The 15,810-nt window shown below is 34.5% G+C and overlaps 1 protein-coding gene across 2 annotated transcripts in view; it reads right to left on the bottom strand.

The window, feature by feature from the left end:
- Positions 1 to 15,810, bottom strand: part of LRRK2 (leucine-rich repeat kinase 2) — a 127,984-nt gene that overhangs the window by 50,916 nt on the left and 61,258 nt on the right. For both annotated transcript variants that reach the window (XM_005881685.2, XM_014529570.1), the window contains 8 exons: positions 12,208 to 12,396; positions 8,668 to 8,786; positions 8,009 to 8,078; positions 7,332 to 7,549; positions 5,534 to 5,784; positions 5,097 to 5,245; positions 2,162 to 2,255; positions 1,154 to 1,340 (listed from right to left, as the gene is read on the bottom strand). In XM_005881685.2, coding sequence (XP_005881747.1) covers positions 1,154 to 1,340; positions 2,162 to 2,255; positions 5,097 to 5,245; positions 5,534 to 5,784; positions 7,332 to 7,549; positions 8,009 to 8,078; positions 8,668 to 8,786; positions 12,208 to 12,396 — 1,277 coding nt within the window. The remainder of the gene's footprint in view (positions 1 to 1,153; positions 1,341 to 2,161; positions 2,256 to 5,096; positions 5,246 to 5,533; positions 5,785 to 7,331; positions 7,550 to 8,008; positions 8,079 to 8,667; positions 8,787 to 12,207; positions 12,397 to 15,810) is intronic.

Genomic DNA, 15,810 nt, shown 5'->3' with positions numbered 1-15,810 from the left:
CTTACCCAAAACTAGGTCACGTATTTATAATCTTTGAAAACCCTTGCTCCCTTGGTAACATATGTCATCTTTTCACAACACTGAAATCAAATGTCTTTATAGCTTTCCAAATCCAATCATCTGCTCCCTCACATTGTTTTGTTCTTCAGTAAAACTATAAAGATCTGGTCATCACAAGCTTATATACAACTTAATATTATTAAAATACAACTAAATTTTGTTTAACTAAGTTAGGTGGCACGTTAACTAGAGTTTGTTTTTTCCATTCCAAATTTTTAAGTAGTACTCATTACTTTTTTAAATTTTTTTAAAAATATTTTTATTGATTTCAGAGAGGGAGAGGGAGAGAGAGATAGAAACATCAATAATGAGAGAGAATCATTGATCGGCTGCCTCCTGCATGCTCCCCCACTTGGGTATCGAGCCCGCAACCGGGGCATGTGCCCTTGACTGGAATCGAACCCGGGACCCTTCAGTCCATGGGCCAACACTCTATCCACTTAGCCAAACCGGCTAGGGCTCATTACTTTTAAAATAAAAAAAAACCATTCATTTTTCTGGCAAAAATCAAGTACCAAAAAATATTCAGTTATTCTGAACCTCACCGTTTCAGACACTTAATTATTTTTGCCTTTTGAATTTGGCCCCCCAAAAAGTTTTTTTCTGAGATCAATGGATAATCAATTTCAGATTTGTAACAGAGGCAATGGAGTAAAGCAAAGGACGTTGGCCCACTTGGATGAGGAGTAGTATGGTAAAGGAATGCAGGAATTTAAGAATGTAGGAAAGAAAGTCAGGGGAAAAACACGGCTATATGTGGCCCGGTGTCAACTTTAGAAGTGCAGAGTACCTGAGAGTCTGGTAACAGATCAGTGATTTCATGATTAAATAACATATTTAAAGCATTACACACACCACATTCATAGTTAAATAGATATATTTCTGTAATTAAAAAATAGACCACAAAAAGTGGTCTTTTATGGAAATTAAGCATTCTTAATATACCAATTTATCTCAGGGTAGGTTTAGATCTTATTCAAAAAGTAGGAAATACAAAATGACAGATTTTAAAATGATAATTTTTGATGATGCAAATTACGCAAGCCTATTTTCAAATGGCAATAACTTTAAGCAAATAAAGATGACCTCTTACCTCTTTCAGTTTATTATGAGAAAGATGTAGTTTCTCTACTCTAGACCATGCATGTGCTTTTTCGCTCAAGTCCAAGATGCTGATCTGATTATGACTAAACAAGAGTTCCCTTAAGTTCAAAGATTTCCAGTGTGCAGGACTTGGTAGGTATTTAATTTCATTGCTGCTCATGTCTAATGATCGCAAGCTAAAACAATACAGTGTCAAGATAAAACCAAGTGAGTGTTTCCAAAATACATAAAATTATATCACCAGTAATTTTCACTAGAGAATAAGAACTTTAAAACTAACAATATTTATATATAAGAATGCATGTGTGCTTTGGGGTACTTATAGGTACAGATGAGCTAGAAAGGAGGCCTTCTCACTAGAAATATTTACATGAATAAGAACCATTACAAGCAAAATTGAGGCCTAATTTCCCTGCTCCAGAACCATAAAAATGTCAATCTCAGAATGAGTGTTTTACACATGTTTATGACACATGAGAAATCATAATTAACAAATGCAAAAATGGTCATTAAAATTCCTGCTTCTATTCAAGTAGAGGAGTTATAAATATATAGCCCCCCTATCTCTTTTCGATTTCACTCATTACTAGGAGGATTCTTCAGAGGTTGGGTCTTAGAGCTCATTAACATTGTGCAGGGCACACTCTTCCACCTGCTTGTCTCAGGGTGATACACCGCGTTCCCTAACACTGAGCATGATGCCTTGCATAGTTAAAGTGACAGCCAATGTAATCTCATTTGAGTATCATAATGCGAACTATTCAGTAAATAGGAGGCAACTGTTACTACACAATAACACACCAAATTAATGTAAAAGTTTAAAAGTCCAAGTAACAAGTTGGGCCTTTTGTCTAGTGAATGTCAAACATTCATAGATTTAAACAGTAAGCTAAGTAGGTTTAGAAATCAATTACATTTTATATGCCTAAATCAAAACCTTGTTTCTGAAGGTTTTGTTCCAGCTCGTGTGGCTTTAAAATTAAAATAATAAACTTACTGTGGAAGATTTAAAATTGCTTCTGGAACACATGTAAATCTGTTTTGAGATAATTTGATGTTTGTCAGAGAAGAAGGTAAAAAAGGCATAGCAGCTAAAAGAAAACAAAAATGAGATAACGGGCATTTAAATCATTTTAACTAGATTTCTATTGGATTCTATAAGAACAGCTACCAATGACCTGCCATTTAATTTAATTTCTATTCTTATGCTGACAATTTTTCAAAAATCTTCTTTTAAAATATGGTGACTTCCTTAATACTACCACTAAACATTAAAATAATACACCATACTTATACAAACCTTTTAATATGAAAGCTAAGCAACAATCTAAATATAATTAATCTGTTTAAAATCTATGAACATAAAAATTATTAGAATATCCATTCCAAATTATGTGTGATATTTTGTGAAATACATTATAGATTAATTCAAATTACTCTTAAATAACTGTAACAAAATAATTTAGAATACTAATATACAATATAATATATAAAGATAAAAATTCTTCAGAGTACCATCTCATAAAGAGTGTTCTATGGAATAATATGGATGTTACTTAATAAAGGTATTCTTTGATCATGTGATCTTAAGAGACTGGGAAAACATTAGGTAAAATAAAATGAAGTATCTCAGAGTTCTCAATAACCTGGCATATGTTATGAATTCCCAAGAAAGAAATATAGTATGAGGACCTCCAAGGAATGAAATTCTGTGGAACACAATATTGGAAACCGAGCACATCATACAGCCTGATTTGTCATCTGCAAAATAGTACAGCTAGACCAGATGATATCTGAGATTCTTCAGAAATATAAAAACTTATGGTTCCATGAAAGTAACTTCAGAAATTATTTCTTAGCATTTTCAATATTAAAAGTATGAGTTATGCTTTATCTAGAAAATCTTCAAGGGTCAAAAAGTTCCAGGACATGGCTAGACGCTGTCTTCCTGAAAGGTACATGCTATGCTACACCTCACCTATTTTCCAAAAGTATTTGTGACTAAATAAGTTAGTAGAAATGCTTCTCCACTTAAGAATTAAAGAGTCTTGAGGTTCAGATGCTATATGGAAAACACTCTTATAAAATCAAAGAATTGAGTGAAACTTCATTTCACATGAGGTTATTTTCAATGGTTCGTGGTCCCACTCAGGTATGACCTAACTATAGACAACTTCTAAAACTATTAAAGTTGTGTAGTTTTAGAAGATAGACAACTTCTAAAACTATTAAAGTTGTGTAGTGAAAAGCAAATCGATTTTTGAACTTAGGTGTATTCAGGTTTTCCTGGTTAGCTAATTTTATGTCCCTGACATGTCACACAAAAATCTCAGTGCTTCAATTTCCTCAATTGGTCACGCAGAGATCATACCTGTCCTACTCTATAGGTTTGTGTGTGTGTGAAATTCAGTGGAGATGACATATTTACTATAATCAAGCCTCAGAGTCCTTACAAATGCTATTTTTTCCTGACCCAACTTAAACATCACACTCCCCTGCCTCCTATCCCCAGTTTCCGGTTCATGGTAGGAACATGATCAATATTAGAAGAGGGTGAAAGGGAGAAAAAAAGAAAATACTATGCAAATTAGCATGGCTCTTCTCATTTGTTTCTGATAGTTCTGACAAATTAATATATTTGAAAATAAGTGGTCAAACTGTATTCTGCTATTAAAATGTATTAAAAATTATTTTACTAAAAAATAATTTTACTGAGTCAGATATAGAACAGTCACATTGGTGGCAAGATGCACATGGCCTCCATTAGGAAAGATAAAATATGAGGAGTTTCTGTTTATGATTATAAAAGTATTTTCCCTTAATATTATAATTCTCGGATAGGCTGCAAATGAACATAATTCCCTGTTATCTCACAGGCTTAGGGTATTCCACAAAGGGTGTTCCATGACTTGTAATAAAAGTAGTGGTCATATTATGTATTATTGTAATACCTTGTACAAAACAAGAACTTAATAAATGTACATGAACCTTACTAATTTGAAAACTGTTGAATGATTGATTAAAAAGAAACAATAGTACTAATAATACTTATACTCCAAAAGTTTCTGAAGAAGCTCAGTAGGAACTTAGGATTCCTGCTTTACCCAGATCAGGCATTCATAGGAGTTTTTAGTTTAGTAGACTGAAACGAACCACAATATAGTGACTATTTATAGCCCAAGATATTGCCATTTTGATCTATGCCAATACTAACCTGCTAAAATTATTTTTAATTTATAAAATTTTAACATTAAAATTTTAAACTTTCTTTTTAATTTAAAAAGTAGACTTTTTTAAGCAGCTTTATATTTACAGAAAATTTGAGTGGAAAGTACCAAATTTTCCATGGATCCCTTCTCTCCTCACTACCACCACCCATAAACACACTTTTCCCCCCCTCTATTATGAATAACTTGCATAGTTTGGTATATGTTATAATTAATGTCAATATTAATGCCTTGTCATTAAAATCCATAGTTTACAACAGAGTTCACTCTGCATTATACATTCTATGCATCCTGATAAATGTATTATAACCTGTGTCCACATAACAGTAGCACACAGAATAGCTCCACTGTCCCAAATCCCCCTTTTCCCCAACTATTCATCCCTCTCTTCCTCACTCCAAACCCCTGGCACCCACTGATTGTTTTAGTGCCTTTTCCAATTTCTTTTAGTTGGAATTATACAGTATGTAGCCTTTTCAGCTTGACTTCTTTCACTTAGCAGCATGCATTTAAGTTTCCTTCCTGTGTCCATGGCTTGACTCCTCATTTATTTTTATCACTAACCTGCTAGCTTTATATTTGAAGCTCCAGCACCATATTTAAACTCAAACAATACCATTAAATCCCCACCAAAAATGTCCAATATTACTCATCCTGTAATATTCAAAAGTGCTGGTAAAGAGAAGGCTCACCCAGAACACTTACCAAGAGAGTTCATTCTGGCGCTGAAACTCTCCACTTTAGGACAAGCCTCAAGAAAGTCCTCTGACAGGGATGAAATGTGGTTTTTACTAAGATTTAAAATCTTCAGTTCCTTCAGGCTCAGAGGAGAACACATTCCTGATATTTTATTTCTAGTCATAAGAGAGAAAACGAGGACTAAATTGCATGAACTCCTATGCTTTAAAGAAAAAAGAAAAAACAACTTGCCTTCACAGTTTAGCATCAATCAGATTTATCAACTTTAAAATTAGTTGTGAAAATTTAAGTCAATTGATGCAAGCTGCAATATTAGTTGCCTCCGTCTTTTAACATGTTACAGTTTAAAATTTATTGCTGTAGACATAATGTCAGCATATTTTGTCAACCTTACACAACGTCCATGCAAGGCAACCCTTTGGTCTCTAATGAGCCCTTCCTACCCTTCTAACGTCAGCTGCTCCAGCTTCTCTGCCACATCGCCCAGGTTCTCGGGAACAGAAGACAGCTGGTTATATGACAGGTTGAACTGTTTCAAGGTCGGACACTTCACTGCAGGATCCAAAACTACCGAGGGCCCAATGTCATTTCGAGAGACATCAAGGTTGGCAAGACAATTCATTTTCAACAAGTAGGAGGGAAACGCTGTGAACTTGTTACTGTGCAAGTCCAAGTGCGTCAAACACTTCAGCACCTGGAAAGACAGTATTTTTAAAATTCCAAAATAAACCCTCTGAGAAACTTACTAGTAAATTTAGCTAATACTTCTTGCCTGCCATAACTCCCATAACTAGAAACATTAAGAATTTTCTAAAACTTGAAAACATAACTCAAGAGAGCATTAGTACACTGGTCCAACTTTCTCTGTTCTAAAATGGGTAAAACCAGGGGACATGTGGCAGGCAGGTTTTCAAAAGCAAGTTCACAAAAATAAAGTTTAGTATTTAACTCAGCTTTATTCCTTCAACAAGTAAAAATGGAAGCAGCATAGGCCTCAAAAATATTTAAACTAATGATTTCATGAATAAGTAGTACAACATAATCCTGGGAATACATTTTTAAATGCTAGCTTTTGGTAATTGTTATACATTTTAATATAAATAAGATTTAACCATAAAATTAGTCACTGCACATAACATATATTTTATTTGGAACCTCTTCTTTTTAGGGAACTTTTTGTTTCAAATCTCCATTTTTATTTTTAAGCCATTTCTAATCCTACTATCATAACCGCAAACCTTCCATTTACATATTATGTCAAATTTTTAATATTTGGTATGAATTATTGTCAAAGGGCTAAAATACCAAAACAATCACTTCTCTGTGCTCTTCTTTACTTAGCAATATATTTATCTTCACTTGGAATTCTAAAGAGTTTGACATGATCATAAAGGCTTATTAATGGATCTTTGCCCCAGAAGCTGATTCAAAATTTCTGCCATTGTTTCAGATCCAACCAGATTATTCAGAAGATTTTAAAATTATTTATTCCCAAGGTTTAATTAGAAAATATTTTTATAAGAAAACACAGGCAGGAACAGAAACTGCCATCTAGGGGTGTCCATTTGAAATTTCCTGCAGAGAAGGTTCTGAGCTGGCTCTGTTTTGGAATGCCTTAATGTAGCTCATTAAGAGAACTTTGCCATGTTCTCTTCAAATTCCCTCTTTTTTTAAGTAGGCTGAATTCTAGTTTTCTTTTCCTATTCTTTAACAAATAATTATTTTTAAGTTACATATAATTTTAAAACTCAATAAATGCTTTAGGAGTAGTTTAGTCTAGCCTCCGTTTTTGGCAGATGAGGAAATGAAAGGCTTAGAGCAGTCGGAGTAACATTTTCTTATTATCACACAGTTGGTAGCTGAGCCAGAGCCAGTGCCACCCAAACCAGGTCTAAGTCTAGTCTACCAAGTTTAAGTAGTTTGAACCGCCTTACAACAATTAAATAATTGAAGGCATAACCAACATCTAGCCTTAAGAGAGTTTAACATGTACCATGTATCTTTAGGACAGGACCCTGAATTCCTTTTTAACTACCTCTCCATTTCCACTGCCTGCCCTCAAAGATGTTTCTGAACACCACCCAGTCTAAGATACTTGTGTGAAACCCAGAAGAACAGGGGAATTATTGTCCAAGGACACAAAAGTAGAACGTTCTTTTTAAAGATTTAACCATGCACATTAAATGTAAATGCCAAAGCTCTTCAGATATGCTGAGAATTAGTAGGACAGGTTAAATTTACTTCGCATAGCCGCTGTGGGAAGCCCGTGAGTGCGTTCTGGTGAAGCTCCAGCCTTGCCAGGTGCTCCAGATGACCACTGATGCAGCACTTCTGGCTCAGGGCATCGATATCTCTGAGTTCGTTGGCTGAAAGATCTAGGGATGTAATATATTCTCTCTCAGAAGCCAGGGAAGAAGTGCTGTCTGAATGCCTCATATGGGATGGAAGTTTTGATGACCCTTTTGTCAAAAGCAGACAAACAATGGAAATATAAGTGGATAATTTAGCTGGGCAAATGTTTATTGATCACCTAATAATGTAGGCTCTCTTCAAGGGACTCGAGATTCAGCAAAAACCAAACTATGGAAACCAAGCCAGTGCCAGAGATGGAGAGTAAATAATAAATATTTAATCAAGCGGTCTTAACAGTGTAAAAAAAAAAACAACAGACCTGGAGAAAGGGATGAAGAGGGCATTATTGGTGAGGGCATTATTTACATTTCAGATAAATAGTAGAAAAAAATACATGTTCTATATATACTGTATAAATGGTAAATTTTTAAATCTATTATAATTGGAAGGTTATATAAGATGAAATGGGCACTAAGAAATTTTGAAAAAAAAAACAGAAGAAATTTAACAAATATTATATTCTGCCCAAAATATCAACTGAGTTATGATTACTTTCAAATACTTACTGAGTGAATCATCTGAAGACAATATTTTTCTTTTTCGCTTCAGTAAGTCTTCTTGATCAAAAATGGGTCCCTATTAAACAAATAGACATTTACAGTACAATCACTGTCATTTTTTTTTTCAGTGTCATTTTTTACGAGCAAAGAGAACATTTCCTATCTGGTTTCCTTAGGAATCACTATAAGATTTCTATCTAAAGTATTCATGGGACCAGCGACACCATAAGACAGAGACCTAACATGGGCACATAGACATGGAGCTCTGAAAAGAGAAAGAGGATAAAATCATAATGAAGTATACTTAGTACATAAAGAGTGGGGCCAAAGCATGTTTACATTGTGAGTATGTGAAAACAGAGATCATTCTTGTATTAGTATTTTTTATTCATTATTGTATAATTTTCCATATAAACAACTGTAACCTACGTTTTTTGCCCCCACCCTGTATATGCCCCAAACACGCTTAAAAATCTACAAGTATGAACTCAAAATTATATATATGTAAATGTAGATATATATTTATATTCCGATATGAAGTTTTCAAACATCAGGAAATTTCTGCACCAATAGCTCCTAGCTTTCTTTCTTTTTTTTTATCAATAGCTCAATTATCAAGAGAATATCAGTAACAAAACACACAACATAATCACAATTTAACTTACCAATGAATTGGAATGACTTTGCAAATTTGATGAACAACGTTGCAAGGCAGGATCTCGGTAAAATTCTCCTACACTAATCGAACTTGACTTCTTTTTCACAAGAAATGAACCTTCACTTCCTATTTTTAAATAATAAATAAAGGCAAATAGAAAATGTTTACCCAATCATAAGATACTAATACCACATTCAATCATGAGATTAAAAATATTTTCATTAATAGAAATCACCTAATTTTTATTGTAACATTTTTAAAATAGAAATAATAAACTATGTTAGTTTTTCATTTTCAAAATTCAGTTACACTTTTCTTCATCCATAAATATTTACTGAATGGTTGTCATAGACTAGACACTGAGTAAGTGTTGGATAGAGATAAACTGGAAAAATAATCCAGGCCTCCTAAGCTCATAGTACAGTAGAAAAGAGCCAAGTGAAAAAAAGTAGTTATATATACAATAATAAGTATGTGCATGTACAGTAAGCAGAGAAAGTTTATGTTCAAATCTGATCAAAACTATTCTGTTTCTCTAAATTTTTCTTAGAAATTTTTCAAACATTGTTTTCTATACTGAAATCACACTTGAAATTATTTAATATTCAGCAATCTTGAATACATCTCTATTTACATTTCATATTTTATGGTTTCACATAACAACATTAAATAATGTTATTTATTAAGGTAAAATAACATTAAATAAACACATTGTATTTAGTTAGCAACACTGTTTTGAGAGAGAAGAGATAAAAACTACTTTTAAAATTATGAATTTAAAAAATAAAGATCAATAAGTAAATCATATTACTAATGATATGTAATCTGAAGGCACTACTAAAAATTATGATTAAATTACACTACTCTTTATCTTAAGAGAAAGCATAATCTTAAGTGTCAAAAAATTATATAAAATCTATATATTCAGAAATCACCTTGACAATATTCTATATAAATTGTAAAACTGATACAAATACTTCCTACTTGATTAATTATTAAAATTTAATTCATCCTAAAATTTAAATGATCTTATGCTTAAGTATTTTAATAATAGACTGTATAATTTAATTGTGTACATATCTTATAATTATTACATTTTGATAATTATCCCCCTTTATGTTTGTGAAACTTCTATTAGCATACTGTTTATACAAGCATCTATACATTTTATAATTTATTTTATGTTAGCATTTATTTAAATGTTTTCCTTTATTTATAACTACTTAAGAAGAATTCTTCTTTCAGCCATGATAGAGACAGAAGCACAGATCTTAACCAACCCCCACAAACAACTGGAAAATTGGACCAAATATTTTAAACAACTGGTTTCAGACCTGGGGCAAGGGACAGTGCTGAACTGTGTAGTTCTTGAATGAAGGAAACAAAATCTGTAAGCCTATGATCACCCTGGCTTTCTGCCTCAGGGCAATTGGAGGGCCCGTGGCACAGTAAGAAGGAATTTAAACAAAGCTCAATGGCTTTCCTGAGATGAGATGAAGATCAACATTCAGGGAGACTTTCTTAGCTGAGAGTTTAGGGGCAGAATCCTGGAAAAAGAGCTCCAGTAACCTGCAAAGAGGTTTCCCACAGATCTGCACTGTAAGAAATGAAAAAGGAGTTCTACAGGAGGAAGGAAGTGAGGATACCAGATGTAAGTTGGATCAATATGAAAGGGTAAAATCATTTAAAAAAATTAAAACCCTTACTGTTTCACATCCCATAACAGAGCTGCAAAATACATAAAGCATAAGCTGATCAAATTGAAAGAATGACAAAATCCACAATTTTTATTTCAACATTTCTTTCTCCAGTCAAGTAGAGAGAAAAATCTGTAATGATATGGAAGACTGAAAACACTACCAAGCAATCAGACATACTAATAGACTTAACTCCAGATCAGCCAAATATATATTCTTTTAAATTTCACATGGAGTATTCACCATGTTAAACCATACAGTAGTCCAACAAAGCATCTCAATAAATTTAAAAGGATGAAAATCATCAGAGTATGTTCTCTGACCCAAAAATGTTAAATTTAAACCAATAAGAGAAAGTTATGTGGAAAATCTCCAAATATCTGGAAAATAAACACTCTTCCAAATAACCCATAAGTCAAACAAAAAACCACATAGCAATTAGAAAATTTTTAAAACCTACTCTTTGAACAATACCATAAAAAGAAAGCCAGAGGCATGGGGAGTGGGGTTGGGTGGAGGTGGGTAAGGAGGGGTGGGGAATGGGAACATCTCTAATAGTGTGAACAATAAATAAATAAAATAAAAACTACTCATTACATACATGCACTCATTTAAGTTTAAAAAGTTACCAAAAGATGTGAACAGATATTTCACAAAGAAAATACATGAATGGTCAATAAGAACATGAAAGTATTGTTAATATCAATAGTGATCAAAATTCAATAAATATTCATCCCAAATAAAAATTCAACCCAAATGTGCTAGAATTGTGCCTTCACTAGAATGGCTAAAATTAATTTGACTGACTATATCAAGTGTTGTATGGTGACAAAGATGGAAAGGACCTAGAATTTTCATATATTGCTGGTGGGAGTATAATGTGGTACAACCCCTTTGGAAAACAGCCAGACATAAAAGAAAACATACTGTATGATTCGATTTCTATGCAACTGGAGAAAATACTAATGCAATCTATAAGAACAGAAAGCAGATCAGTGGTTGCCAAGGACCAAGATTGGGGAAATATTTTATGAAGAGGCAACAAGGATTTGTTGAATAATAGAAACGTTGTATAACTTGATAGTAGTGATTATTAAATGGATGTAAAAATTTTTCAAAACCCATGAAAATATATACTTAAGTAGGTGCATTTCTTTTTATAATGATTATTTCTAAATAAAGTTTATTTTAAAAAATACTTGGACTTGAGACATGAGATCTTGGAATAATCCTTACTTTTTGCCCTCTCAAATACCTTTATTCTATCACCCAAAGTTTACAATCACACTATGTTAATAAAAGAAAATACCTCACCCCATTTTTACTAAACTGTATTGCATTAAATGTCAGCCCAAATCACTATCATTATATATCTTGCTATGTCAATTTTTAAAAGTTATCTTGAGTTATTAAAAGATTAATATTATTCTTAATTCTAATAAAGGTAAATACATATTTTAAGTACTTCCTATTTGCCAAGAACTCTCCCAGAGAGTTTATATATTTTTTTTATCTAATTCTTACCAAAAAATTCTAGAAGGTTGGCAATACTACTTTTAATAAGGTTTACACAATCCAGAAAGAATATAGTCAATGATGGAACATGGAATCCAATTGCAGTCACCAACTAAAGGCAGTATCAAAACATTGTTAAGTGCAGAGATGAGTTTTTTTTACAGCCATTGCCTGAATTGGAGTTAGTAAGCACTAACTATTTTCAATAATGAACACATTTTCCTCAAGTTTTTCCAAATAAATTAAATCAGGATTTTGTCTCAATTCCCATTTTTCAATGTCAGTGTGTAAGGGTTTTAAAACATACAGGGAACTATTTTTTTTATAATAAATACCTTCGCTATCTAGGTCATCACTTTGTCCAAACACACTGTCCACGTAGGACTCAGGAATGAAGGTCCATTGGTCAAATTTATCAAGTACTTGCTCAGAAAAATCCCCATCGCTGCCTGAGGCTGCTCCCTCTGCCACAGAACTTTTCATCTGGTATCTGAGGACCATTCTTGCTAGTGTGGATCCTATATCTAAAAATAAAAAAGATACACCAGCAACTTAGACATCAACAACTAAACAAATGTAAACATATACTATACCAAAGCATATTCTCATATTTTTAGAAAATTGTTCATTCCTACTTCCAAAGTCACTTTACAATTGTGATATTACAGGAAGTCAATGTTAATTTTCAAAAAATCATACAAATGTATACAAAGCTTTGGTGTAGATGACAGAACTGAATATTTATGAAACTCACTTAACCTCAGAAAGGGCCTGGGCTGTGAAGCCAGACAAGCCTGTGTCCAAATCATAGTAAGGCCACATGTGAATTGTATGACCCCCCTACATGTCAGTGTCTTCATTGCGGAAGTGAAGATGACAATATATACAACATACGGTTATCGAAAAGATGAAATGATGCATATAAAATGTTTAACATAATGCCTAGGACAGAGAATATGCTCAATAAGTGATATTCTTATTTTTACAAACTATTTGCTAAGTGTTTCGTTCTATTGGGGAATTATGTGGAATTTCAAAGTTAACAACCTTATTAGTTGGCAGAGTCCTCATTGTCTACATAAAGCCTGGGAAATTTCTTCCAATATTGTAACACATGTATGTGACTCAGTTCAATAGTACCTGAAAAAATGTTTTAAAGCTATGAATCCAAAATGTTCTTTACTCAGACAAGCTGCCAATGAAATTATGCTATATCCTCAAATCAATCAAGTAACATTATTATATATTTTTAAATTAGGTAAGACTTGTCATGGTAAAAAAAAAAATAATTTAAAGAAAACTTCATACAGAACAAAGGGAATAAAATAAATGGTAAATCTCCCTTTCTTTTTCTCCAATGAGCCCACAGTTCCTCTCTACCAAACACCAAAGCACCAAAGATTAAAGTGAGCAGGTTGTTGCCATGAAACTGATTGAATTGATGAAACTAGGGATCTAATCATGACTTATTCATCTCCAAAGTCCCCAGAGGCAACCAGGAAGCCCATTTCTGTAGTATTTCTTCCTGATATGTTCTTTTTCATATTCAAACATTTATGACTACAATATCACAATTGTGTGCTCACCTAGGTAACCTAAAAACACTATTTTAGTACACTGAAAACACTGTTCTGTGCCTCTTTTTTTACTTAACAATACATTCTGTGTCCAAACATTTGAATTTGCTAGATTTATTTTTCCCAATGATTGCAAAGCACTGAATGGATGTTCCATGATAATTTGAATAGTTTCTTTTGGGGAATACTTACGATTTTCCCTAAATTTTTGCTATTATAAACAACACTTTAATGCGCATCCTTGTACATGCATTTTTATGTACACTGAGAATTTCTGTATCATAGATTCCTATTAGTATATTGCTGGGTAAAAATTCTAATGGATATGGACAAATTGTCCTCAAAATAAGGTGCAGGGGAAGGGGGGTCGGTAGAAGGACCATCCACCCAGACTTCATGGGGGCAGGAACGTTTTCTTGTGAAAAGTGCTATGGTGCTGAGGTAGGAAGAATGAAGAGGTGGCCAAGTGGCCAAGTGAGAGAGAAGGTAAGGGAGTTAGGTGGAGAGAGTAACACTGGGAAAAGCCTGGAAGAGTACATGAAGCATTTAAGAAGCTGAGGGAAACTCAGCCAGATGGGGTCTTCCAGGTCCCACCAGGAAGTTGGAGACCTTGACTATGCAGAAGCACCAACATGCATGGATGGATCCTTCAGCAGCATGCAGCTGTCTCTGGGAAGGAGAGGGAAAATCAGACTGTTGGGCTGATGAGGAATGGGGTTTGGTCTGGTGAGTGTGTCAGTAAATGACAGTAGAGAGAACATGTTATTAACAAGAAAGTCCTTAAAGTGAAGAGTCAGAGAGTCCCACCACTGCGGGGAGGGGAGTGGGCATGGGGGTAAGGTCACAGAGGAAAAGCTGGGAGGTCACACTTTAAAATATTGTCATACTTTAAACAATAAAGATTTTTTTTTAAAAGAAAAATACTGAAAAATATACACAGTGTGAGTAAATGAGAGACAGCTAAAAAGACTAATGTTAAAGAAGTTCATGATAACTTGTCATCATTATACTTAATATATACAAAATATATATTAACTTGAAAATATGGAGAGAATATATCCTTAATTAAAATACACAGTAAATGTTGGAGGAGGTCATCAAAAGAACATTACTGCTGGTGGATCCATGAGCTGGACAGGGCCATCGGAAGCCCCTCCCATCTCCCCGTCCTTGGATTTCACATCCTGCCCATCCTGCCCACAGCGAGAGCTGCCCACAGATGTAGCCTTTGAGAGAGTAGGTGTTGTTGAGACCACCTGGACTGCATATGTGACTGGAACCAGGTCAGACCTGTACATAACCTTTAAGATTCTGGCAGGTGGGTGTGGAGATTTACTCATCTTGCAGTTGCCCAGACAAGCCTCGTATGTTAAGATCCCTTGTTCATTAAACCGGCCAGGGATCAATCTTGGTAGGCTGCCTCTTTCCTCCCTCTCTCCTTGGCCTCCAGGTATGGAGCCAGTGTCAGATTTCAGCCGGGAACATCCCAAGGCAGTATCCTAACACTCAGAGATGCGTTTTCTTGGCAGTCATGGCCTTACCTAGAGTTAGAAGTATTGACTAGTTCCAAAAATGAACACAATATTGGAACCAATAGTATGTTAACTTGAAAATGAAAGTATATATGTTACTACATATACATTTAAATGCATATGTATATATAAACAAATAAAAAGTATAGGGGAAATCTACATCATTGCCTATAAGGGATAAGTTATTATTTTCTTCCTTATGATTGTTTCCCTATCTTTAAAATGAGTATGAATTACTTTTATAATAAAAATTAAATCTACACTGATAAAAGAGAAACATGGTAATTGGCGTACGACCGCTACCCTTTTCATTGGCTAATCAGAGAGTATATGCAAATTAACTGTCAGCCAAGATGGCGGCCGGCAGCCAGGCACTGAAGCAAGCATGAGGCTTGCTTGCTGCAGACTCCAACGTTACCCGCCTCAGTTGCCGGCCTCTCATCTGCAAGTCTAAGCAACTATATACTATGTTGCAAATAAGAAGCTAAACAAAAACCCAGAAAAGGGCTTCCATTCAGCCGGGCTCGGACTGCAACATTGTACCTATGTTTTCAGCAGCGAGGCCTCAGAGCTAAAGCTGGCCCAGAATAAAAAAAAAAAAGAAAAGAAAACAAGGAGCGGTTGGGAGCTTCAGACACTCGCCAGCCGGAAAACAGCTCTCAGCCCCTCAGCCAGCCTGGCCAGGCACCCCAGTGGGGACCCCCACCCTGATCCAGGGCACCCTTCAGGGCAAACCAGCCGGCCCCCACCCGTGCACCAGGCCTCTATTCTATATAGTAAAAGGGTAATATGCCTCCCAGCACCGGGATCAGCGGAGCAGCGAGGCTCC

The sequence above is a fragment of the Myotis brandtii genome, unplaced genomic scaffold (assembly GCF_000412655.1).
Source record: "Myotis brandtii unplaced genomic scaffold, ASM41265v1 scaffold686, whole genome shotgun sequence".
Lineage (NCBI taxonomy): Eukaryota > Metazoa > Chordata > Mammalia > Chiroptera > Vespertilionidae > Myotis > Myotis brandtii.
The sequence above is the reverse complement of the archived record's forward strand: the minus strand, read 5'-3'. Positions and strand labels throughout refer to the sequence as shown.